Below are 25,359 nucleotides of genomic sequence, written 5' to 3' on the forward strand. Positions count from 1 at the left end.
TGAGTTCATCTTGCTGTTCCGGTCTTCTTTGACAACCATACCAAACTTTGAAGAGAGTTATAGTGGCAATCCTCAGGGACAGTCCTAATGATCTCACTCTGATTCCTCAAGTGTTAATAAAATAATGGTCATGAATGACAATGGTCAAGGAGGCTCCTGCTGCCCTTCTACTTCCGTAAGTTTATGCTCAATTCTCCAGTTCCACCCCTAGTGCTGCAGACATGGCTAGAAATAATTCCTTAAAGCAATGCACCATATATTCAGTGTTCAAAATAGTTCCCATCCACGGAGATTATCTAAGTATGTACTTCCCTGTATTTGCAATTCTTACATAGAAAGTTAACAGAAAATGATGGAGTATTTCTGATCATGGGATGCATGTGTCAAAGGCTGGAAAATACTGACTAATTCCTAAACTCTTCCCCTAGTTTCTCACATGGTTATTGAGGAAGTAAACTGTATTCAGAACCATCTTGAAATTGAGAAGACGTGCCGTGAAAGTGCTGAGGCTTTGGCTTCTAAGGTGAGAAGAATTATGGTGATTCTGTTTCATCTCATTTCTTTACTAACTTGAGATTGTATACATGTGCCATATATATTTTTGTATAATCTTTCAGATCTCTGAGATGGTTTTGAAGTGGCAAAACCCATAAGTGAGATGCAAAATCCAATTCCTACCTTTACACAAACCAAAACATACCTGTTTTCATTTGCTTTCTATTTTGGAACAATAAGTCAGGGACCAGCGTCTTGATATCTAGTTTTTATATGCATTTAGGTTAAATGGAAAGCAAGTTTTAGAACTGTCCTGTGTGAGATATAAAACCATAATGAGCATTTCAATGTCTAAATCAAATGGAAAAAGTCAACCACTGCATTACATTTCAGGTGATTGTTTGTGAAAGCAAAGCGAGGGCAGGGGAAAGGTGACCTCCACTGCTCTGTTGATTGCGTCTAGTCTGATGAATTTAGCAAGTGTGTAATTTTCTATATTCCGTCTCATCAGAAGTGCATTATTATTAAAGAATGTTTTTATCTCTCTTATATATTTTTGGTTGTGTAAAATGCATCTGAGCCACTTCATCAGAAAATGGATTACAGCAATTTTGAACCAAATTTCATTAGCAATGCTGACTGCTTTTTTTTTTTTCCCTTCTTTCACCCCCCCCCCCCCATCCCCTGCCCAAAGTACGTCTTTAGAAATGGTAAAAATCACACCAGCAAGAAATCACTTTAATTTAGATGCATTAGCAATGTACTTTGTGGAGGTATTTACTTAATTGTTTGCATAATGACACTATATTAGAATTCATAAGATAGACAATCAGCATATAAGTAAGAAAATGAACATATTTATGCAACTTTTGTTCTTCTCTGCACTTTTCCTGTAATGCATATATGGGGCAGCTCAAAGACTAGGTTTACTCTATGGGGCTGCTTTGCCAAAGCTCATGTGTTTGTTGCTGTGAGCTGACTAAACCGTGTAACATTCCTCACATCACTCTTCCCATTTCCTCAGTTTCATGCATTGGGAATGAGCTGAAGAAGTTCTCAAGGAAAGCTCTTGTAGTTGGGGGGCTGAGGAACAGGGGGGATCAAAGGTAGCAGTGTCAGGCTAACTACAGTGTGTTTGATTTGAAGGTAAATATTGAGCTTCTAAGGTGCATATTGACTTTGACATGTTGTATGCCATTAGCAGAAAATTGAGTCTCATTCTTAGACCTGAATACAGGGATTGCTTGGGTGGTGGGTGAGCAGTCACCCCAATGTATGCCTCAGCACCCCTGAGACTGTGCAGAACTTGTCAAGAGCTGCTGGCATGGGGTGTCTGTTTGCAGGACAGTGAAAGAAATTGAGAGAGTGAAACATTTGCAGCAATCCCTCTTGTTCAGTTCTTTCTGGCACCTTAACCAAGATGGAGGTGTCTTAAGAGCCTCTTCTGTATCATCCATGTGTTGAAGCATCCAGCCCAGTATGGTTTCTGACTTGTGCTTTGACCCATAAAGAATTGGTTCATGATGTGGCATCTTGCATACGTTGACTCTACAGTAATAATTCCTGAGAATTGAAAATAATTCAGAAGAATTTTGAGGTAATTCTATTATGACTGGAATTAATGGTAGTTGTGGTGTTTGTAGTCTATGAGCAAAATAAAGGCATAGGAGGAGGTCAGAGTTTTTATCTGACCAATTGCTATAGGTGGCAAAACCAGACAAGCTTTCAGGAGCACAAGCCTTTCTTGTGGCCATTCAGCTGGGGCTCCTGTGGTGGTGGTACATGCTGGAGCTGAAGCAGCTATCACAAAGAATGTATAGCAGTAAGTAAGCTTGATAGTTGATTTGATTTGTTTTGAATCTGCAGAAGTTATTTACTTAATCAGAAGTACCAGAGAGAAAAGAAGGGCATGGATGAAGCATCCTGTTGAATTCAAGCCTTCTCAGAGAAGAAAGTGAACAAGCTTTCCATTTCAGACAATTTTAATTTTGAATGAAGCATTTAATCTACCGTTATTTTGTTGTGTTTTTGATAGATTTTTTTTTAATGACAGAGGAGAAAAAATAAAGTTGACTTTTTTCCTTGCACAGCAGCTTAAAGACAGCCTAACTAGCTTCTTACTGTTTGTGCTTCTCAACTTCCAGCTGAACAAAGAAAATAAGACCTTGAAAAGAATTAGTATGCTTTATATGGCAAAACTGGGCCCAGATATTATCACTGAAGAGATTAACATTGATGAGGATGATTCATCCACAGATACAGAAGCTAACTCTGGATCATGCAATTCTGTGCACTGTCAGCAGCAAATAAAAGGTGAGTGTTGTTGCTGAGCCCATGCCACCACACAAGGCAAAAGTTGCCTAAAGAATGGCAGTATTGGCTTGGACCAGAGATCCTTCTGGCTTTGATTCGTGCTGCTGAGAGTGGCCATCAAAGGATTTCCAGGGGACTGTAAGAGCGTGGTAGGCTTGTAGTGATACTGTGTACTGTATGTAGTGGGTATACAGCCTGAAAAGTAGGTTACAATACAATAGGAAAATGAGATTACAGCTGAGTTCAGTGTTACAGAGTTGGTAAAAGAAATATTTCCTCAGATCCTTAACAAAGTAAATGTTCAGCAGAAGGACAAGGTCACCTTGGTATTGCTTCAGTTGCAATGTCACTATTGCAAAGCTTATAATGTAGGAGTCTCCACTTCTGTTTCCATTATGTACTTTCATATGCAGGAACTGCATATTCTAGAGCTGTTACAAAACAAGCAGCTTAAAAAGGAGCTTTGTACTGGGTGTACATGGAAATACATTGATAAGAAAAATCTGTGCTTTATAAAGAAATTTCTGGTTCTTTTTCGATAGGCAAATCATATTTCTATAACCCCAAATCTGCCTTCCTTTTTCATCTAACTCTGTAATGAATCTAACACGATTCTGTGTGTTATTACATCACAGTATCCAAAAAAGGGGAATGTCCACGTTTGGTGACAAATGGTTAATTTTTACTTTCACTTCTTTCTGCTAGTAAGTGACAATAGCAAATGATGTCTAAGAACAGTGTTCTTGAACTTTCAGCCTGACCTTGTTAATTGTTTTCTTTTTGAATGCAGCAGCCTCAGTGAAGTGGTACAAAGTATCATTGAGGAAAAAAAGGAATGTTGTAAAAACGCTTTAAAGAAATCCCACCTAAGAAATAAGATGTCATAGTACACTTGTATATTAAGCGTATTTCCATCCTGTAGATGAAGGAAAAGAGGCTGAGAAGGGTGTGATCCACACTGTACAACCCATCTGAGTCTGAAATAAGACTCTGGAGTTCCTCCTGTCTTTTATTGGAGAAGGATGTCAAGAATACATTTAAAGAGAGCAGAGACTCTGGCTGCAGATCAGAGGAGAGCATGGTTAGGAGGGTAGCAGGGTCAAACTGGAAAAATATTTGAGAAAGGCTCTGATGCACATGCTCTCTGTCTTGATGAAGAATTCATCAAAGAGCAGAATGTGACATGTTGGGGATCTTGGAAGTCTTTTAGCCTTCTCAGCATTCAACAAAATACTGCATGTTTCTTGGAATGATTCCTTCCCTCCCACCACTTTTCTTTAAGGATATACAAATAAGGTTGTGCAGTCTGAGGCTCTTCATGCTGTATGGATATGCTTCTTTTTCTAGATAATGAGGTTGATATGTGTATTGTAAGACCTGACTTAATCCAGTTACTATAAATGTCAGCGAGACTTTTTCCCCCTGTTAATTTCACTGGAAAGCACAAATCCATAGACCAGACAATTTGGTTTAAGAATCTTCTGGGAAAACAGGTCTTTCTATTTAAAGTGTATACCCCTGTAATCTGGAGGAAAATAAGTCTGAAGCTCCTGAATTGGGAGAAGGGGGCTGGGGTTGAATCCTTTTCAAGATGCGAGACCAAACAGAATGACATCCAGTAGGTCATCATCATCTGCAATTGATTAGCAACGATTGTCTCAACTCATGGCTGCTGCTCAATGAACAGCAGTGCTATGAAATCCTGGAAGCAGGTGGGGAATCAGAGCACTTACTGGAAGCTACTATATATCAATACATTTATGTTTTTGTGGTGATTTTATGTTAACCTAAACCTTGATGTATTATTTATGCAAACTGATCTCCTGTTAAGAAGTGATTATAATCAAATGTTTTATTCCATTGTGAATTTAATTTATTTCATATTTTGATAATTAAGGAGCAAAAAATTCTGAGGGGAAAATTACAAGCATTAGCTCTTCATCAGTAAAGGTTCTATTCTGCCTCTGCTCACAGAATGTTGCAAAGACTATGAATTGGCAGCTGTTCAGGACAATTTCTTCAGTGAAAACCTCCCAAGTATTAACTGCCTGTTGTTTTGTTTATTTCCCTTGTGACAAGAACTCATGATCCAAAAAGAACTGAAGTGCATTAATTTGTTTTAAAGGATGCCTATTAAAAATTGCTTTCTGCTACCTCTGTACCAGAGTCTCTGAGATGTGCCAGTCTCCTGAGTAGGGCTGAGGACACACTGTGGTGGCAGGGTTGCAGGATTGGCCCTGTTGTAGCAGGAAATAAATCATTCAGAATGCAAATAAAGACAGCAATACTGAACAGGGCAGCTTACCTCAATAGCATAAATCTGAAACTGGAGCCCAGTTATAGGTCTGTTACTTGACACTTATGCAAAGGTCCTAAATTATTGAGGACATGCCTTGAATACAGCTGATGCTTTGTATGCAGTTAGGGTGTTTCATAGTTAATTCTACTTGCATTGCTATGACATCTCCTTTGTTGTTTTCTTCTAAGAGTAAGATATATCTTTCATTTCCTTCCCTAAACTGCAGAGCTGCGAGATCAAATCGTATCTGTTCATGAGGAAAAGAAGACCTTGGCCATTGAACTGGAAAACCTGAGGTGCAAACTTGTAGAAGTAATTGAAGAAGTATGTATTGTACCATGGAAGGCGAGATCACGTTAGCGTGTAGTCAGTACTTTTTGTATCTAATTTTGCTAAAAACACTCAGTTGTGAAGTTAATTGAATACTATCTAATCGCAAGTCCTGCCAGCCTTCCCATATGATGGACCACTTAAGGCATACACCTAGAAGGGGCTATGTCAAGAGTCCACTCTGCTGCAGTTGCTGGCTCGTGACTTCTCATCTGTTCTTAACACCCATATTGTAACTCTCATCTCCTTTTCCTGACAGCCCCTCTCCCATGCAGCCTGCAGGGTTTTTTTCTTTTTCTGATTTTGTTAAACCTGTAGATGTGCAAGAAATACTTCTGGAGGATGTCCAGTTTAATCATTGGTGCTCCTTCATTGAGCATATCCTTGAGTTTAGCCATCGGCAGTGCCCTGTCATGGTAATTAGACCAGCAAATTAGCTTTTTGAGCCAGCAGAGTTTCATTCCTGCTTGAAAACTGGATAAGCCACGTACTGATGCAAATCAGGACTTAGTGCTTCTTCCTGTCTATGCAGCACTTGCATTCAGAAAGACACAGCTGATGGCTCTTGGACAATGAACAGAGCACAGGAAAAAATCCAAAACAGCAGCCTGACTATATTAAAACACAGTCAAGGACAAGCTAGTAACTTTTCAACCAGGTGCTATGGTGCTTGATCCTGAAAGGTTCCAAAGATGTTGTATTTGCAGCTGTGAGTGGTACGTGCCGTATGAATGGGCCATAGGAGGATTAATTCATAACCCTTTTATGACATCTATTGTGAGGTCTGTGGGTTGGGGTAAAAATGGTTTCCATCCCACTGGAAACCCTAACAACAAGCCAAATCTAAGAAACAGAATTACATCAAGAAAAATACTGCTTGTACTGTGTAAGTGCCATATGCCTTATGCCAGTAACTAAAATACCCTTTTTTGTTCTTTATACTTTTCTAGGTAAATAGAGTGAAAGACGAAAAGGCTGCTTTGACATCAGAAGTTAATAAGCAGCAAAAACTGTTGGAGAAATGTAACAGAGGTGTGTGGTCTCGGCAAGTTCTTTAACAGTTTGCTACATCCTTTGCAAAAGCTTCAGAGCTTTTATGTTGTAGCAAAGAGTAGGTTACACAACAGTGACTATGGTCCAGATCTGACACTTGGCCTCATTGGAACAGGCACTACATAAACACATGGACTGCATAAACACATGGATTATTCTGGGCTGTCTCTACTGCACGAAAATGTGACAGTGTAAATAGCTGGTTGTATGTATGAATAGAAAAATACTTTGCCCTGTGGTGAAAGTGGCAAGCTAAGGCAGTCCTTCACAGAGATGGAGTTTGAATCTTCCATTTCCTGTTTTCCTGAATCATTACATCAGCCTTTCTATTAGTTGGGAAACAGCTGAATATCTGAAGAATTGAGAGCAACTTCTTGTATGTTCAGAGGATGATGAGAAAAAGGCAAGAGTGCTAGGAATGAGATAAGTAGGATTTCCAAGTTGCAAAAGGAAAGTGGGGACTTTCCTTTCCTGGAAAGAGATGAGAGAAAACCAAGGCAGGGCAAGTCTAAAAGCTCAGAAAAGGAAAGCTTTTTCATAATGAATTTTAGTGCTTCCAGATGAGAAATAGTTGACCCAAAAGAAGTTCAGAGAGGAGAAAGACTTTAGTGCCTTGGATTACTGTGCCCTTTTCTCTTGATTCTTATTTAGCCTTATAAACTTAAAAATTGTTTGTTTAAAAGTCTCCTTGGCTGTTTCACGTTTTCCTGAAGTGGAAGACAATGGATCTGGCCAAGATACAGGAGGGCATATACTGTAAGCTTCCATCATGTATTCATTTCTTACTCTTCCATGTGTTTGCATTGCTTAAGCCTATGACTGGTAGTACTTGAATACCCTTAAAACACCAAGGCATGCCCCATGGTTAGCTTTAGCCACCAGTATGAGCATGGCTTTTGTGAACACAGATTAAATACAGGCAACACAAAATTGCAGTGTTTTCTTCTTGAGGTGTCTTTAAACCTCTGTGAAGGGACACGTCTAGTCTCACTGAAACCAGGTGGGCAAATACAAGTGCCTCCAAAATAACAGCAGTCTTTGATTCAGCAAGGCTCTCTTGATACTTTGGTCACTTAGAGCCAAAGAGGCAAAATGTGATCTGTGCTACATGATGCCTGTTACTGGAGATTTGGAGTCTGGGTGGGAGGAGTATTACTGTATTCAGAAGAATAGTAATTGTGCATATATATGTAGTGAGGTTTACAGCAAACAGGATAGATATTGCAAAATGGACTATATATGGAAATGTAAAACTAGGTTACACCTTCATTCAAGAATTCATGCTACTAGGGAATAACAGGTTATCTGGGTAAATCGAGCAGTACTTTCTTCTTTTGATCCATTCTACTTCCGATCTCATTTTATTCTTGTAAAACAGTGTCTGTGCTGGCAGTAGAGGAATATGAAGAGCTCCATGTAAACTTTGAACTGGAAAAGAACCTGCGGAAGAAAGCAGAGTCATTTGCACAAGAGGTGAGTGGTCAAGAAAAAGAGATCTTGTGAAATTAAGACAACAGGGCAAAACCTTACCAGTCTAGGTGACTTGATTTCAGTTCCTAGATCTCATACAAAAGATGTCTTTGAGTGGCCACATACTACTTAATTAACATCTGTACTTCATCTGTAAAATGGGTTTATTGTTTAAACAGCATTTATAAAGCATTTCAGAATTGTCCCTGCAGCCTTACCTCTTTCCCCTTTTAAAGTGAATTTGTAACAGGCTTAGTTAGCCATGACATTTCAGTGTGTTGTATGTAGTTGTTTGATCTGGGAAGGATCAGCTGCCTTTGTAGTGATATCATTTGAAGTGCTGTGTTTTTCCTGAGAAGTATGTGAATTCACAAAAAAAAAGAGTTGCAAAATACAGTATTAGTTTAGGCCTGTGCAAGTTTGGCTGCTATTTAACATAGGCCTTTCAAATGACCTATTGCAGGCACCATTCAAGCTGACAAAAATTGTTTCCATAGTCTAGAAAAGGTATAAACTCCCAATGAGGAATATGAAATTACTGGGGAGCATTATGGAATGGCTGGTGGTTGCTCTGCTGGCTTGAAACTGGCAATGTTTGCCTTACAAAACACAACAAACTCTTTCAATCTGTTTAATAGACTGAAGCCCCATAAAATCATGAGGTTTATTTGGGGTTCTTTTTGGGGTAGAATGGGATGTGTGTGTGTGGGTGTTTTATTTTTTTCCTCGTGCTTTTTCTGTTTGCACTCTGGATATTGAGAGCTCTGCACTTGGATTATATTTTCAAGCTTTTCTATCCCAAACCATGCATTGATATTTTCTTTAATAAAAGTTGGGTTTCCCGAGTAATCATTTTTCAGGTTGCTCAGGTTTAAAGCCGTTAGATAGCAAAATGACATGAGTCATCAGTACTGGGATATTGTAAATAAACATCTGATATGAAGTGGATTTTACATTTTGAAGCTGTGTTGCCAGCAAGCAGGTATTTAGCCTTCAGGAGGTCAGCTTTGAGTAGAGCTCTTTTGCTTTTTGTTTTTGCTGCTGCTGTTTCTCTCTCAAAAACCCCTTAAAAATATGTTTGATAATTCCTGCACAGCTAACTGCATTCAGTCACTGATTGTAAACAAGGGCATATATACATTTTGAACCTGCATAGAAAACAGTGAAGAGGTTTTCTGTGTTCTGTTTGTGGGGTATTTGAGTATTTTGGATACGAACAGAATCATATAGTAACAAAACAAAGTTTGAGATAAACTGGAAGTACATTTGAAAATCTGGAAGCTAAGGGTGAGGAAGCTGACAGATGTTCTTTGCATTTGCCCTCTGTCTCTGTGCTGTGTGTAGAGGTTGGAGGACTTCACAGCATCATGACCGAGGGGACTGGTTCTCTTTCCTGTTCTCTCCTTTGCAAGGTCACGCTGTTGACCCCTTGGGAAACTGGTTCAAGGAGCTTGCTTGGCAGAAACCTGGTAACTTCTGGGTACAGATCAATTTTTATTAACAGGAAGATTCGTATTTGTGTAACAGGGTTGGGTGTTCATCCTGAAGGGGACAGGTATTTGCAAATTCAGCTGTATAAAGCTTTGACACGTTCTGTTTCATTCACACAGGTATGTGATATAGCCTAGCTTTAGACGGACTACTGTTTATCAGGTCCACTACTGAAGCTTCAAACATTTGATGAGTCACCTTGTAGTTTAAGTAAATTTGAATTTAATGTGACTTTATAGAATCATAGAAAAGTTAGGGTTGGAAAGGACCTTATGATCATCAAGTTCCAGCCCCCCTGCCATGGGCAGGGACACCTCACACTAAACCATGTCACCCAAGGCTCTGTCCAGCCTGGCCTTGAACACCGCCAGGGATGGAGCATTCACAGCTTCCCTGGGCAACTCATTCCAGTGCCTCACCACCCTCACAGTAAAGAACTTCTTCCTTATATCCAATCTAAACTTCCCCTGTTTCAGTTTGAACCCATTACCCCTTATCCTATCACTACAGACCCTCATGAAGAGTCCATCCCCAGCATCCTTGTAGGCCCCCTTCAGATACTGGAAGGCTGCTATGAGGTCTCCACACAGCCTTCTCTTCTCCTTCGAGGAACATGTTTAGTACCATTGGGCCATTTACCATTTGGTCAAAGGCTTACTGTGATTTCTCAGAAATAAAATGAGAGCTGCAAATCCCAGTCAAATTTATAAAAGACAGAGGCTTTTATTAGCCAAGAGATTGGAAGAAGAGATTAGAGAGGAGATTCAGAGCAGCCCTGTGGAGAAGGACTTGGGGTGTTGGTCGATGAGAAAATGAACATAAGCCTGCAGTGTGTGCTTGCAGCCCAGAAAGCCAACCGTATCCTGGGCCGTATCAAGAGGAGCGTGACCAGCAGGTCGAAGGAGGTGATCCTGCCCCTCTACTCTGCTCTCGTGAGACCTCACCTGAAGTATTGTGTGCAGTTCTGGTGTCCTCAACATAAAAAGGACATGGAACTGTTGGAACAAGTCCAGAGGAGGCCACGAGGATGATCAGGGGACTGGAGCACCTCCCGTATGAAGACAGGCTGAGGAAGTTGGGGCTGTTCAGCCTGGAGAAGAGAAGGCTGCGTGGAGACCTCATAGCAGCCTTCCAGTATCTGAAGGGGGGCCTATAGGGATGCTGGGGAGGGACTCTTCATTAGGGACTGTAGTGATAGGACAAGGGGTAACGGGTTCAAACTGAAACAGGGGAAGTTTAGAGTGGATATAAGGATGAAATTCTTTACTGTGAGGGTGGTGAGGCACTGGAATGGGTTGCCCAAGGAAGTTGTGAATGCTCCATCTCTGGCAGTGTTCAAGTCCAGGTTGGACAGAGCCTTGGGTGACATGGTTTAGCGTGAGGTGTCCCTGCCCATGGCAGGGGGGCTGGAACTGGATGATCTTAAGGTCCTTTCCCACCCTATTCTATGATTGTAAACCAAAGTATTGCCTATGTTTTTGAAGTATTGATTTGGATTTTTTCAAGCCTGTTATCAGTCTGTGCTATAAAAGATAACCTTTGTGCAACTACTTTTAAATTTTAGGAAACCTGGATTTGTTCATTACCTATCCTTTCACGATAGCTGTTTTGTAACGTGAATTGTATTAAACCTCACGAGATTGTGCAGGCATTATTGCTTTATTAGTGGTGTTTGTTGTCTGTAATGGCTGCAGAATTGTTATTTTAAGAAAGCAAATCTCTAAGTGTTATGCATGTTCATTTATTCATTATTACAGTATCTATCTTGAGTCTCCTGCTGCTTTGTTTTATCTTCTAAAGTACAGAGCAATTATGTGTTTCTGTTCATTAACAACAGAAGAATGTATGTAAGGACCTTGCATCTCTCAGAAATGAGGGATTTCTAAATGCATAGTGAAGCTGGTTTTCACATCATGGAAGAGTATAATCTGATACTCTGGGCCTAGAATGTTGCTTCTGCTTAGATTCATAAATGTAATATTCAGACACCTATACATTTTGAAAGAAGATATTGAAAGTGCTTTTTGTATTTGAATAAAAAAGTGACAGCCAAGCTGTTAAGTACAATGCCAAAGAAATGCTGATTAGTTGCAAGCAAGTACTTACTGGTTGGTTGTTGTCATTATTTAGTTGCTGTCTCTTCCAAAAATATGGGTTCCTGTTGCAGATTGACAGCACAGTTGAGGCTTTTCACTCCATGAAGTTGTCCCATCCAAAAAGGAGTCACTGCAACAGTGAACTTCAGGCCTGTGTTAAACTTCTGTTTGTGTATCTGCTTTCTTCCTTTGGTATCACACTATTTAGAAAGATTTTGGGAAGCTTTCTAAAATAGAGGAGCCTGAGACAACAACAACATTGCTCATTTGTGTTTGGGCAATGAAGAGCATTTCAAATTACTCTAAAAATCTATTATCTTTGGCCTGGTTTCATACTGATGGTGTCCCTTAAGTGACCTGAGACATGAGAGAGACGGGCTCTGGCCCACAGCTGCATCCACAACAGCAAAGCTTTATGCTCTGGTGAGGCTGGCTGAGCCTCCTCTCACATGGATCGTGCCGCAGTTGCAGCTGTGTTTTGAAAGCTGAGGTTTCTAGGATGTGCTTACAGGAGCTGTTTCGATTACACTAAGGATGTGCAGGGATTTTGTGTTTGCTTTCATCAGCCACATGTTTTCTCTGTCCCTATAAAATGTTTCTTGGGGAAAAAAACCAAAACAAAAATCCAGCTGGATTTTTGCTTGCATTTTGCAGAAGCCAGAGTTGTTGGTTGTGATAAGCTGTGCAGTGTTGAGAGAAGGAATAGCTTTGAGTAAAGAGCAGCACTGGATGTTCAGTGCTTTGTGTTTTACTTGTTTGGAGCACTTCGAGAAAGGAAATAGGCTCAAAGTAACGTGGGTGTCACCACAGCACCATGACATCAGAATGGCACATCTCAGTGGTTGTGACTTCTCAGTCTTGTAACTCACTGAATTACAGACTTGCTGCCTGTGGAGGGTCATGGGCATGTTGTCTAAGGGTCTGAAGGATCTGAATCTTGCCTTCAGGGGGGGAGTTGGCCCATGTATTCAGATTAGAAACTTTCTCCATAGCGTGGCTTCACCTTTTAGCTTTACCTTCCTGGGGTTGCATTGCGGCTGTGATCGGAGGAGAGCAGATGAGCGGCTGTTGCGGGCTGCTTGTCAAAGGGATGCCCTTTACATTCTGCCCTTTGCATCCTGCCCTTCTGACAAGCAAGGAGGATTTGCCACAAAACATGAGCAAGTGGGAGTGCAGGTGTGAGAGGTAATGGGTGGGTGAGCGTGTGTGCAGAGGCGAACACAGATGAGGGGAGAGGAATGACAAGGAGGGAGGAAGAGGGGGAGAAGCACATATAGGAGTGAGAGAACACTTGAAAATCAGAGCTTTTGATTAAAAAAAAATCTAATACAGCTGTAATTATAGTCATGCTGTTGGCACCACCATAATATATATTTAATTAATCAAAAATGGTCCAACTTCAAACATTAGAATTCACGTTCTTTAGAGGTTCTAAAGAAACTGAGTAAATATTGTCAGCCGTGGTGTGGAGAGGGGGAAGGAAAAAGAAAGAGGGTTTGAAGTGAGTCACAATCCATTGTGAAAGGTACAGGAATCTGCATAAAAGAACTAAATAAATAGAGTGTGTAAAGGGTGGGGGCATGGAAGAATCTGCACCTACCTGAATAAAACAGGGTTGTTAACACAGGAATCTTGGCAAGCTTAACCAGAATTCTAGTGTCATGTTTTAAGAGACACTTTAAGCTCTCTCAGCTGTTTGTGGAGCAGTTTGTAAGAAAGCAAAGGAAGGCAGAGAGTATCTTGAAGGCCATCACAATAATACAGAGGCTAGCCCTGAAAAGCGCTCTTCTACAAACATGAGCAAAATACAATACACGCAGCCAAAGCAAGCCAAAAGGGGAGGAATACAGGGAGAAGTAAATTGAAAGTCTTAGTGGTGTAGAAGTCCCATACATCCTGCCTTGCAACAATATTTTGTAAAGTGATCTTGTGGTTTAACCCCAGCTGGCAATTCAGCCCCACACAGCCACTCACTCACTCCACCCTGGTGGGCTGGGGGAGAGAATCAGAAGGGTAACAGTGAGAAAACTCATAGGTTGAGATGAAGACAGTTTAATAGGCAAAGCAAAAGCCATGCACACAAGCAGAGCAAAACAAGGGATTTATTCACCGCTTCCCATTGCACAGTGTTCAGCCATCTCCAGGAAAGCAGGGCTCCACCACACACCGTAGTTACTTGGGAGGACAAATGCCATCACTCCCGCTGTCCCTCTTTTCCTTTTCCCCCAGGTCTGCATGCTGAGCATGATGCCATATCAAATGGGATACCCCATATGGGATCAGATGTCCCAGCTGTGTCCCCTACCAACTCCTTGATACACCCTCACCCTGCTTGCTGGTGGGGTGAGGAGCAGAAAAGGCCTTGACTCTGTGTAAATGCAGCTCTGCAGTGACAAAACATTATCAACACTGTTTTATCACAAATCATAGCCCCATACCAGCTACTGTGGAGAAAATTAACTCTATCCCAACCAAAACCAGTCATGTGTGCTAGCATCGAGACAATCTGCACCTAAAGTTACTTTGGAAACCTCCCAGGGAAGAGGCAGCCTACTCTCAAAGTTAGCACTGAGCTATTGTTTTTTGTCCTCTGACTCTGGGAAAACCAGAAATGAAGTGTCAAACTGCTGAGCACTTTGTTGGGGTTCCTCTCACTTTTGAGGCTAGAGCAGGCTGTTTCTCAAAATGCACAACTGAGGAGGGGGAAAGGGTTCCCCAAGTGCTTATGGTTACCTGTAAAATAGTTTCTAGTTTATCATAGAATCATAAAATGGCTTGGGTTGGAAAGGACCTTAAGCTCATCCAGTTCAAACCCCTCTGCAGTGGGCAGGGACACCTCACACTAGAACATGTTGCCCAGGGCTCTGCCTGACCTGGCCTTGAGCACTGCCAGAAATGGAGCATTCACCACTTCTTTGGGCAACCTGTGCCAGTGCCTCACCACCCTCACCTTTGGGAGGTTGGAAAGCTGTGTTCAGAGGAACTGTGATCCTGATGGATTAAAAAATACAAAGTGAATCATAACGTGCATTGGTTTTCCCTCCAGTTCTCAATACTTACGGATGCATTAAACCAGCACACTATACTCTTAAGGAATCATTACACAACAACATGTTTCCATTTAACTTGCTTACCTCAAAATGCCTGCACCTCTTACCTAAGTCAGTGTCCAGCTGTCATTACTCAATCTGGGACTGAATCTTCCTTTACAGAAAGATAAAAGGTGGCTATCATTTTATAAGACTTAGGAAGAATTATTGTCATTCTCAACAGATGTCTGTGCTGCTCATGAGGTTGCGTGCAATGGATTTGGTTATCTTGATGACATGAGCTCCCAAAGAATGCTTCCTCAGATGCATTTGACCTTTTGGGTTCATTTGTGAGGTCTCTTGCATTAACATGCTACATCTGTGAGTGTGTACTGCAAAACTAGCACTCACGGAGCAACTCTGCCCTTACAAGTCGGATGCTCTGTGCATTATCAAGGCTAGTTCGACAGCAACTGGTATCTGAAGGTAATTAATTTGCAGTCCAGCTGACTGAACTGGAAATAATAATTAAAGAGACATGATAAGTGGTTAGTACTTGAATTCTCCTGAGCTTGAATGTTACCACTTTTGAAGCATGATGTAACACTAATATGTTTCATTGAGCTTTTTCCCAAGAACAGGCTTGTGAAATGGTAACAGATGTATGCTCTAGGAAACTATCTCTTTGGTCTCTGTCTCTCCCCCTGCCCCCTTCTCTTTTTAGTTCAGGCAGTTAATCTACTGGGGGGAAAAACCTGTGAAGATGTTTCCTCCTTTTTCATGTGGTATATGATCTATTTCTGAAAATATTGAATGGTGTCTAAATGCTGTAAGACTGAGCATTATAGACCTGATCTCCATACTTGCACCATGGCAAAAAGAAAGCCATTGACTGCAGGAAATGAAGAAATGAGTAACAATAAGGATTGTTTTTCCCCCTTTATTCTGGGCCTTGGGCAGTTATGCCTCATAAGTGAAGAATGAGTTTGACAAACCCTTTAGTACAGACCAGGCTGGTAAAATAAATACCTTGTTTTGAAGGAAAGTCATGATGCTGATGGGGATTCAGTTTTCTCACACTCAAAATCCCTGCTCCAGGCACCTGTGTGATGAGAAGCAAATGATGGACAACAAATAGGGTTAACTCATCTACTCCAGTTTCGACATTCTGAGTAAATTAGGCCTCTTCTTTTGAGCCATAAAACAGATTAATGTGACAGCTTGTAGCTCTTAATAGTTCCTTCAGAAGTTATCTGACAATCAGCCAAGTAACTAAAACAAGTGTGTTGTGTCTTTGTTAGTCTAAAATTGATGCAGGTCTTAACATAAAGCTGTTAACCATTAAAGTATTATGGGTCATCTAGAGGAATGATTCTTGGCTGCCCCCATTGCTATGCATATGTCCTTTGTTGTGATCACGTTCCTCAGTTTTCTATGACAGTTTGACAATCCAGCTAGGTTAGTCTTTGGCTCCTCTGAAGTCTATGAAGGTCACAGCACGTTGCCAGAAATGCATCACTCTGGGTTTCCATGTGTCACACTAGGGTGTTTTTTTGTTAAAGAGAATCTTGTCCTGTGCCCTCCTTGCCCTTGATATTAGCCGTTTGGGTAATCTCTTTCTGTCTGCCATTATTTGGTGGTTATTTTCCATAGAAGTAGTTCCCAGGCAGGGAAAAATACAAGCACCAGATCCAAAATTTTCAGATTGAAATAACACCACAAGCTCTTAAAATTAAGCATGGGCTGACTCAAGTTTTCTGGATTGTGCCCTAACTGCAGGACCTATTTATTTGCTGTAGCTTTTTTCATGAGTAGGGCTTCCGACACCTGCGATGAACACTAAATTTCATAACTCATACAAGGCTGATATAATTTCTTCATGTGCAGGATTGAGCCTGAGTGGAGAGGGAGCATTTCAAGGTCAATGTCCAAACTATTGACGTGTTTATTAATGTGTTTTAATACGTTATATCTGCTTCTCAGAAAAACCCACTGGCCATTGTTTCCTGCTGTAATCATAAGCAGTGAACCTCACAAGCCCAGGCGTCTTTGGTAATGGAGTACAGTTAAGCCGTTACAAAGTGTGAGTTTATATATATCTATATATATATAGAGAGAGATATATATTCTTAATTAGCTATGTAACTAAAATCCACACCTGGAGTTATATTTTAGACTGAGTACCTCCTAAATTCAGAGCCATGTAGTGCCCTGTCAAGCTATATTTGGAGAAGATCATTCTCTCCCCCGCATGACATAAAATACAAGTACCTTGACCATGCCTCTCTTAGGACTTACTTCAGATCTGAACACAAGGCTTCAGGATGCACATGATTCAAAAGACATCAGCTCCTGTAGACCGTGACCACGGTGAATGAGTGGTTACCACTTCATGAGGATGACTTACTGGTTTCTTACTAGGATGTGGATGGGATGGAGAAGTGCTGCCCAGGACTGAAGTCAGAGCCAACTGCTCAGCTGACTGATCTTCCCTTTTCTGTTTCAGACATCCAGCATTTGACTCTGCCTTGCTACATACCTTTTGTTACTCTATTCATAGTGGGTAGCGTTTGCTGCTGATGCTTATTTTACGGTATGCAACCACTGATTATTATAACAGCGCTGCTGTATTGAAACCTTATTCTCCCTTCACGCTTTAGCTAAGACAAAACCAGTTGCTCCCCATAGAGTACCCAAATGAAGTATAGATGTAAATGTAGCAACACATAGATATTAAAGCATTTCCTACAGCTTCATTTTGCTCCTGGGAGAAGAGTTAGTTGGAGAGCATGGAGTTATACCCTGAATGTTACTTGAACGAGGATTGTTGTTCCCAGGGACTTGACACTAACAGAGTTGCTTTCTAACTTTTTTAATGAGGAAGAATTCCTTATTCAGCTCTGGTGTAGAGAAGTAACAGCTGCAGTGAACGCTCTGTAGGGTGATGGTTGGAGCCAGGGGTCTGAGAATGAGGTGTGGCTCCATTCAGGTCAAGGGAAAAGCATCTGTTATTTTCTTGTGCAAGCTTTAGTGGAAAGTGGCCAAGTCCTAGATTTCGTGCACCTTGCAGCTTCTCTATGAAAACTCAGGGGGGAAAGATACATAGCTGGTTTGCACACGGCTTGGAGATTGTTAAAATGGTAGGTGTAAGCAAACTGCTGTCCTTTGTGATCTCTCTTTAGTTGCAGTCATGGTTTCAGTAGATTCCTCCAGCATCAGTGTACAGTTCCAGCATCGATCGGGATGCTCTGCAGATAATTGTCTAGCAGGTGGCAAAGTCGGAACTAATCCATCACTTGGTTAAATTCCACCTAGTCCAAATAATCCTGTTAGTAGCTGTTTTGCCCTTTCAGCAGTCACTTTAATTAATATTCAGGGCTGTGGAGGCAGTCAGGTTTCTGCCCTGCTGAAGCAGGAATTGTATTTATTAAATTAGAATTAACTCCTAAGGGTCTCTTTTGTCCCATGTCAAACACTCAGAGCAACCTCTCAAAAACTTGCTATCAGTTCATCACCAGCTTGCTTTCTGCTATATCTGCCATGACCATCTTGTCTAGTTTTGTCCCTTCCATTTAGAATATGCTGGTACTTCACGGACATGTGTGTAAATAACTTCTGAAATGGCTGGGACTCCATATGAGAAATTGTTTCCCATGTGTCTGGTTGCAGCATTAAGTTATAAGCATCAAATCTTTCTGTGGTGGTAAAGACACTTTCGGATATTCTGTAAGCAGGAATGTATTTGCAATATCATGAAGGCAATTTAGGAAGCTAATAGAAAATGCAGCACTTCATGTGCAGACTTCTGAATGAAAACGTTTTCACCCAGGTCTTCAAAATGATCCTGTTCATTTTGTTTCAGAAGAGCGTGAAACAAAGTGAATATGGATTTTCTACATTTGGTGAAGTGTCTGCTCAAGTTGCCCTATTTGATTTCTTCTTGTTTTGGCAGCTTTCTGCCCTCTCAGGCTGCAACAACTCTGTTCTGATGAAATGCAGGGAACACAAATCTAGAAAAAGCACTTCAAACTAGCTGTCAGATTCCAAAAAAAAATGAATCCCAAGTTTTCACTTTGCTCTGGAAGTTCACAGTAGGCAAACTGTGATGTTTGCTAAAGATGGCTTTAGAGAGATGGTGTTTCTGTCGGGGTTAAATAACTTTTGACTGACTTGAAAGCAGGAGGCTTTGAGACAGCATTAAGTTCTTTAGCAGTGATTTAGGGACCTTTCTAAAATATGATGTTTCAAAGGTGCTGTTTGTTTTAAGAAGATAAAATGTTAAATAGATGACTTGCAATACAAAGACAAACCTTTTACGGGTTGGGGTGGCTAGTTTTGATTCTGATCTTCTCGTGCCTTTGACTTGCTTTTGCCACAGCACTACTAGTGTAAGGTCACGCAAGCACAATTGGGTTGACTGGCAGAATTTCATCGGATCGTGAAATCCCAGGTTGGAAGGGACTCAAGGATCATCTGGTCCAACCTTTGTGGGCAAACCGAGAACTAGACTGGATGTCCCAACAACCTGTCCAGCTGAATCTTGGAAGTGTCCACTGGTGGGGAATCCATCTCTGCCCTTCGGGAGATTATTCCAATGGCTGATTGTGCTCACTGATAAAATTTTCCTCTTGTGTTCAGTCAGAATCTCCCCAGGAGTAATTCTGGGACAGGGGTCTCATGTACAGTGCACATTTGCACTCTGCCACCGTGGTCTGTATTTGTCTGTGTTTTACAACAAGGTGTAGTACCGGAGCCTGTATTCATTGTTTCCTCTTCATCGACTACTCCAGTCCTTTATTGCCTACCCCCGTGGCACAGTGTTGCCCAATGAAGTGCTTATTGCAGGTTTTATTAGTATTAGGACTGCATCAATTGATGCTGCTTGGCAAACAGGGTCGAGCAGGCTACCTTGTGAGTTAAAAGTTCAGCACAGTCAGCAAGCTTCTAGGTCTGCATGGACAACTGGAGAGAGTTGCTTGCTAAGAAGCCTCAGCTGAAGTGCCCATGCAGAGCTCTGGGTGGAATGCTTGCCACAGATCTGCATCAGCTGATGTTTCTTTAAAATCCAATTGTATTAAAAAGATAAATCATATATAATAAGTAAAAAGGTAATAATAAATAAAAAGATAAATACTGCTGCAGTAGCAGTGGATGGGAAGAAATCATACATTTATCTGTAACTTTGGTTTGTGAATAAATAGTATGGGAACCTTGAGAGATCACATTGAACTCCTGAATTTGTAATACTCCATTCTTACAGTATCTTCTTGCGTTTGCTGTTCTATATAACAGTGTTTTTACAGTCTGAGGGAGTGTCTGCATTCTCAGGCTGTTCCCTTTTCTCTTGCCATAAAGCGGTATTGCTTTGCTGACTTGTGCACACTCATCTGAAACCTCAGCATGACCCAGTCCCTGTTTCTGCTGTAAGAACAGGCACAGCTGAGTTTGTCAGGAGTGAAAGCCCTTATTGCCTGTGGTGACAGCCCTCTACCTGAAGATGTCAAGATGCAGAATAAAGTCACTAGGAATTTTGACTATTTGACAACCCCCCCCTCCCCAGTGTATCCATTCTCCACATCAAAAGTGTAACTGGGGAGGAGGAAAGAACACAAGGGTCAGAACTAAAAGGCTGAAATTGCCCTGAAAGGTCTTTTCTTGTAATCAGTGCATAATGCACTGATTACACAAACATGGACTGAAATTCATCTCCCAAAGACTCTCCATCATTCCCATACCCAGGTAACCCAAATAAATGGGCTTTATGGCAAGGCTTGCAGATGTGTTTGAGGAGGTAGCCTGTGAATTCCACCTAGAGTTCTTTCAATCTCTCTAGAGCTCCCAGAATAGGGATCAGATTGTTCCTGTTTCCAGAGATAATGTTTAAATTCTGAATGCTGCCAACATGTGGGTGATGAAGGTGTAGCACTGGGTGGTTCTTGGCAAACACCCAGTTCCTTTCAGTGCGAGCTTAGCTCTTGTAAATTCTACTCTCAAACATCCTTTTCCCTTCCTTCCCACCTTCTTCCTCACTATCCCTATTAACATGACGTTAATTTCTTCATTTTCTTTCTAGTTGCCTTTTCCCCCAGGATAGCAATAGAATGTGCATAACTGTTGCTTTTATTGGGGGTGGGTTTTGTTTTGGCAGATGTTTATCGAACAAAACAAAATGAAAAGGCAAAGCCAGTTGCTTCTGCAGAATTCTGCGCCTGACCAACAGCTTTTGAAGGCTCTGGATGACAATGCTAAGCTAACCCACACGTTAGAAGAAGAAAGGCTTCAACACCAACAAAAGGTAAAACATCTCATGCAGAAGTCTTTGAAAGCCTTCTGAATGTCAGGAGTGTCATGTATTTGTTATGTTCAGAATTACTTGGGATCTTGTACCCATAAGAGTTCACCATCTGAAAACAAAACTTCAGAGAAGATTGTGATTCCCTTCCTCTGGGTAACTGGTAAGACCTGAGTACAAAACCTGGAAGCTTTTCAGGCTGAAGGCTCTGGTTTAAGTAAGTGTTTTACTCTGAATGCCAGTGAAGTGCATTAAGTCAAGTTCCATTAAGAGAAGAGATGTCAGGAGAGTATTTTGGACATTGAGTAATATAAAGGGTATTTTGAGGGGGTAAGCCAAGAAGACAGATGAGAGGCAGGCAGTTCACTATAGTAATCTGGTCACTTGCTAAAGAAATGCATGGGGAAGAGCCAGATATACTGGAGTAGGGAAATGTTAGGTGAATGCTGCAAAGTGGTATTTATAGAACTAGGATCTAAACAAGTATGTTCTTTGAAACTGGACTAAATCAATCTCTAACTGGGAGAAATCACCATTGCTTCACTTAAAAGCCTGAAGACAAGTTTTCCCTTAGCTATGAGGCCTGTTCTTAAAGCTCTGGTAACAGTAATGCAGGGAATAGGTAGACAGTTCCTGTGCTTTCATCAATGGAGCAATACTAAAACTGTGTATAATCTCACATGCTTCTGAATGAGTGTTTTGGAAGAATAATTGGCAGTTCATTGAAAACCTCTGCGTCTTTGGCTACTTGAAGTCTAGAGAAAAATGTATATATCTGGGGAGTTGGGAAGTGATTGATACTCTGCACCTGAATGCTGCCTTTAAACTGGATGTTCTGTAATTCACCCACTGGCATCTGCATGAGTTGAGACAAGGGAGTTTAAATAACCAACCTGTCAGAAGCAGTCAGTATGAGAACAAAAATGTCAGTGTTCTTGTGCTTCAAATGAAGAAACATTCTGAAATTAACTATGTGATAAAAGCTCTAGAAAGTAAAAGGGAACATTCTTATAGCTTAAGTACTTTGGAGCTAAAGATGTATTCTAAAGAAGAAATGAAACAAGTTGGGATTGTGATAGAAAATGTTGACATCTCTTAGAAAAATCTGTCCAGCTCTTGTTCAAAAATTGGCCCCTTTCTGGGACTTGTAGTTCACTTCTATAGTATAAAATCATGTTTTCAGGAGTAACCATACCTAATGGGTTAATTTATCAAAAGAAAGGACAAAAAGTACCTCTTACTGTAATGACTGCTATTGTTTGCCAATTCCAGATCAAAGAACTGGAAGAGCAGCTAGAGAATCAAGCTCTGCATAAGGAAATCAGTCGTCTTAAACAGCAACTAGAACTCTTGGAAGAAGATAAAAAGGAACTAGAGCTCAAGTGTCAGCACTCAGAAGAAAAAGCTAGAGACCTAAAGCATTCAGGTAAAATCATCTAATAACTTTCATTTTAGAGGTACAGAGGTATGAGTGGTGTCAAATAGAATTATGCCTGTTTGAGACCCCAGAAGCGCTTGTGTAGCTGAGATCCAGACCTGTGCTTCACAAGGCAAAGTACAGCAGCTGCCTTCAACCACGGAACAGTCATGTCCACAATGTGTATGAAAGAATAACCCTGTTATTCTAACTCCTGTAAGCTATAGAAATACTGTTGTTAGGTTGCCCTGAGTCTTACAGATGGATTTATACATGTGAATGGGTTTCTATGTGAAAGACACAATCCTTCATATTCAGTCAAAATCCTCTTACCTAGTTTTAAAAGTAAATAAACCCCCAAACAGACTGTGGAGTCTATGTTGTATGAATTGTAATAAACAATCACAGAATTATCAACCTGCCCAACTATTTAATAGTTTTACTGTAGAGGACACCAGTGAAAATAAACATGATTTAGCCCTTCATATTGACATGTGAGAAAACAACTTCTGCAGATATGAGAGGGCCTGAGGGGTATTTCTTTTCTTTGTTTTTGAGCAGATACTTAAAATGTAAATGCTGCCTTCAAAACTCTACAAAGGGAGTTAACCAGACAAATCCAGTGGGCTTTTATGGCCCATATCCATGAGAGTGCTACATCTAAATCTCTTATAGTCAGATATTTTGTTCCATGTCAAGTGAATGAAAGGCAAGAAACAGCCTTGCTAGCTACTGTGTCTTGTCTCTGCCCAAAGAATACAGGCAGAGAAGATTCATGGAATATTTGGGAGGGTAGAACTGTAGCAGTGCAGATGTTCATACAGTTATTGCTATGAGGATGGTGCCTGGCTTGCCTGAAGCATCCTGTCTATTGAATAAGGAAATTTTGGACCTAATGCTCTTTATTTAAAATTGGGTTTAAAAAGGGCCCTGGTGTGTGTAGCCTTGCAATAGGGAATGCAGAGCTATGGCTGTTAAGTATTTGATTGTGCCTTTGCTTTCAGTCCTTGTTCAGCTCAAGGCCTAAGGAGGTGCTAGTTTTAAATATGACACCTGCTCAGAGAAGCATTTGAGCCCCTATCAGAGGAGGCCAAAGTCCATATCCTTAGCTAAGACACCACATACAGCCGTGCTTTCCTGAAACAGATCCTCAGGAGCAGGATTATCTTTAAGCTGGTTGCAGTCTTGCTTGGAAGAACTGTTTTGTGTTAGAGTTTTACGTTACCCAGCCTTAAAAATATGCCCAGGCAGCATATGAGTCCTTCTCAGCTGCCTTGGGAAAGATCTGACCTTCACAGCAGGTTCTTTCCTTCCAGGCTTATTTGTTCTTCAGAAGGGATTTATCAGCATAAAGATTGTACCTGGAATTTACAGTGACTCCATTGATTATTTTTTTTCCCTTTTAAAATTTAAAACTAAATGTTAAAGTTTGTAATTTTAATTAGAATCCATCGTTATGACAACAAAGAACCGTGTGCCCTTTGGAAATCATATTCTGCCCTTCTGCATAATTCCTATTGTATTTAGGACAATTGCTAAGAATTTTTGTAACTAAAAGAAATTTTAACTTCTTTTCCTCTGTTTCTGCCCTTCCTCAATTAATTGTGTTTGAAAATGTTTCAAGTGCAGAAAAGTAACATCCACATCTTAGATCTGAGGAGAGAAAGAATCTGTTCAGCCCACTGCCCAGTTTTGACCGTTTTTATGGGGCAAACCCATACCATCAGCAAGACAGAGATGAGTCTGGAAGCTCAAATTGTTCATTTCTTTCATCTCTGGTTAGTTCATTATTATTGTTGGTTCTTGTTAATTCTGGTTAGTTCAGGTTGCCAGGGCTTGGAGCCGCCTGTCTAGTGGAAGGTGTTCCTGCCCATGACAGGGGATTGGAACTAGAGGAGCTTTAATTAAGGTCCCTTCCAACCCAAACCAGTCTGGGATTCTATGATTCATTTTCAAATGCAACCTCAAATAGGCCATCACAGGAATGTGATATTTTTTTCCCTGCTCTATTACTTAATAAGAAGAATTCTGTGTGAGGGAGAGTGTCATTTTAGTTTGAAAAGTAACTCACGTTGGAGGTAACTGGTTTAATGAGAATCCTGTGTGCCTAAGACATTGTTCTTGGTAGAAAATGTACTCAAAAATAGTGCTTGCCAGCAGTTGTGTGGTTTAGTCTTGTTTGGTTTTCAGTTAATTAGTAGCTACTTTGCTTATACCCTCAGAATTGGCTTTTAGAGCAGATGTGAGAACCCAGAACTCACTCTAGTTTGTTTTATTGCTCTTGTGCAGTTGATGAACTTCAGAAACGAGTACAGCAGTCAGAAAATCCTGCACCACCTCCTCCACCACCGCCACCTCCTCCTCTCCCTCCTCCCCCTCCTCCTAACCCTATACGGTAAGTGCTTAAATAAGGATCACAGCGTCAATGCTTTGCTGAAGCAGAACACATTACATGAGCTTGCATTCAAGCAGGAAGAGTGTCTTTAAAGAAAAAAGGCTTTCTCCATCTATCTTGGGCTGTTTACCAGCAGGACATGCTCTGCGTTCCACCTGCCGACAGACTAACACCCTGACCAATTCTGAACAGTGCCTGCCTTGCCAAGCCTGACAAATAGTCTAGACTGTGACTTTGGAGGAGGAGGGATACCTGTCTGCTCCAGATTTAGGAGATTACATTTTTTCTATTCACCTGATAGCTGTAATTATAGACTTGTGAAATGCTTGTCTGAATCCACTGCTAAGAAAACCCTTTTGAACCAAAGGATATGTTGGATTACTGTATGTCACTTCCTGTCAGCTACTCATATGAAAATGCAGACTCCATTGAGTCCACACAATTGCTTTCATAAGTTAAAACCCCACATAAAATCACCACCCCATCATCAAGCAGTTTGGGGTGAAATTATCAAAACCAAGCCTGCTTTTTTGCAAAGAACAGCAAAAGACATTGCCCAATATATGCTGTATCAGGCATTAGACCCAAATGTATTACCAAAGCCCTGAAGTGTGCTTTAGGGTTGGTTAATTTTAGGAACTCAGCTAATGTTCATGTTGTCTACTTGGTTTTAAACATA

The 25,359-nt window shown here is 40.9% G+C and overlaps 1 protein-coding gene across 6 annotated transcripts in view; it reads left to right on the forward strand.

Moving 5' to 3' along the window:
- SHTN1 (shootin 1) overlaps positions 1–25,359 on the forward strand; it is a 65,601-nt gene that overhangs the window by 20,760 nt on the left and 19,482 nt on the right. For all 6 annotated transcript variants that reach the window (XM_061458649.1, XM_061458646.1, XM_061458644.1 and 3 more), the window contains 8 exons: positions 429–523; positions 2,640–2,808; positions 5,334–5,431; positions 6,388–6,469; positions 7,869–7,963; positions 20,725–20,871; positions 22,141–22,294; positions 24,575–24,680. In XM_061458649.1, coding sequence (XP_061314633.1) covers positions 429–523; positions 2,640–2,808; positions 5,334–5,431; positions 6,388–6,469; positions 7,869–7,963; positions 20,725–20,871; positions 22,141–22,294; positions 24,575–24,680 — 946 coding nt within the window. The remainder of the gene's footprint in view (positions 1–428; positions 524–2,639; positions 2,809–5,333; positions 5,432–6,387; positions 6,470–7,868; positions 7,964–20,724; positions 20,872–22,140; positions 22,295–24,574; positions 24,681–25,359) is intronic.

Source organism: Pezoporus flaviventris, unplaced genomic scaffold (assembly GCF_033815535.1).
Source record: "Pezoporus flaviventris isolate CSIRO_AGI_PZ_B2104156 unplaced genomic scaffold, CSIRO_AGI_Pfla_v1 ptg000029l, whole genome shotgun sequence".
Lineage (NCBI taxonomy): Eukaryota > Metazoa > Chordata > Aves > Psittaciformes > Psittacidae > Pezoporus > Pezoporus flaviventris.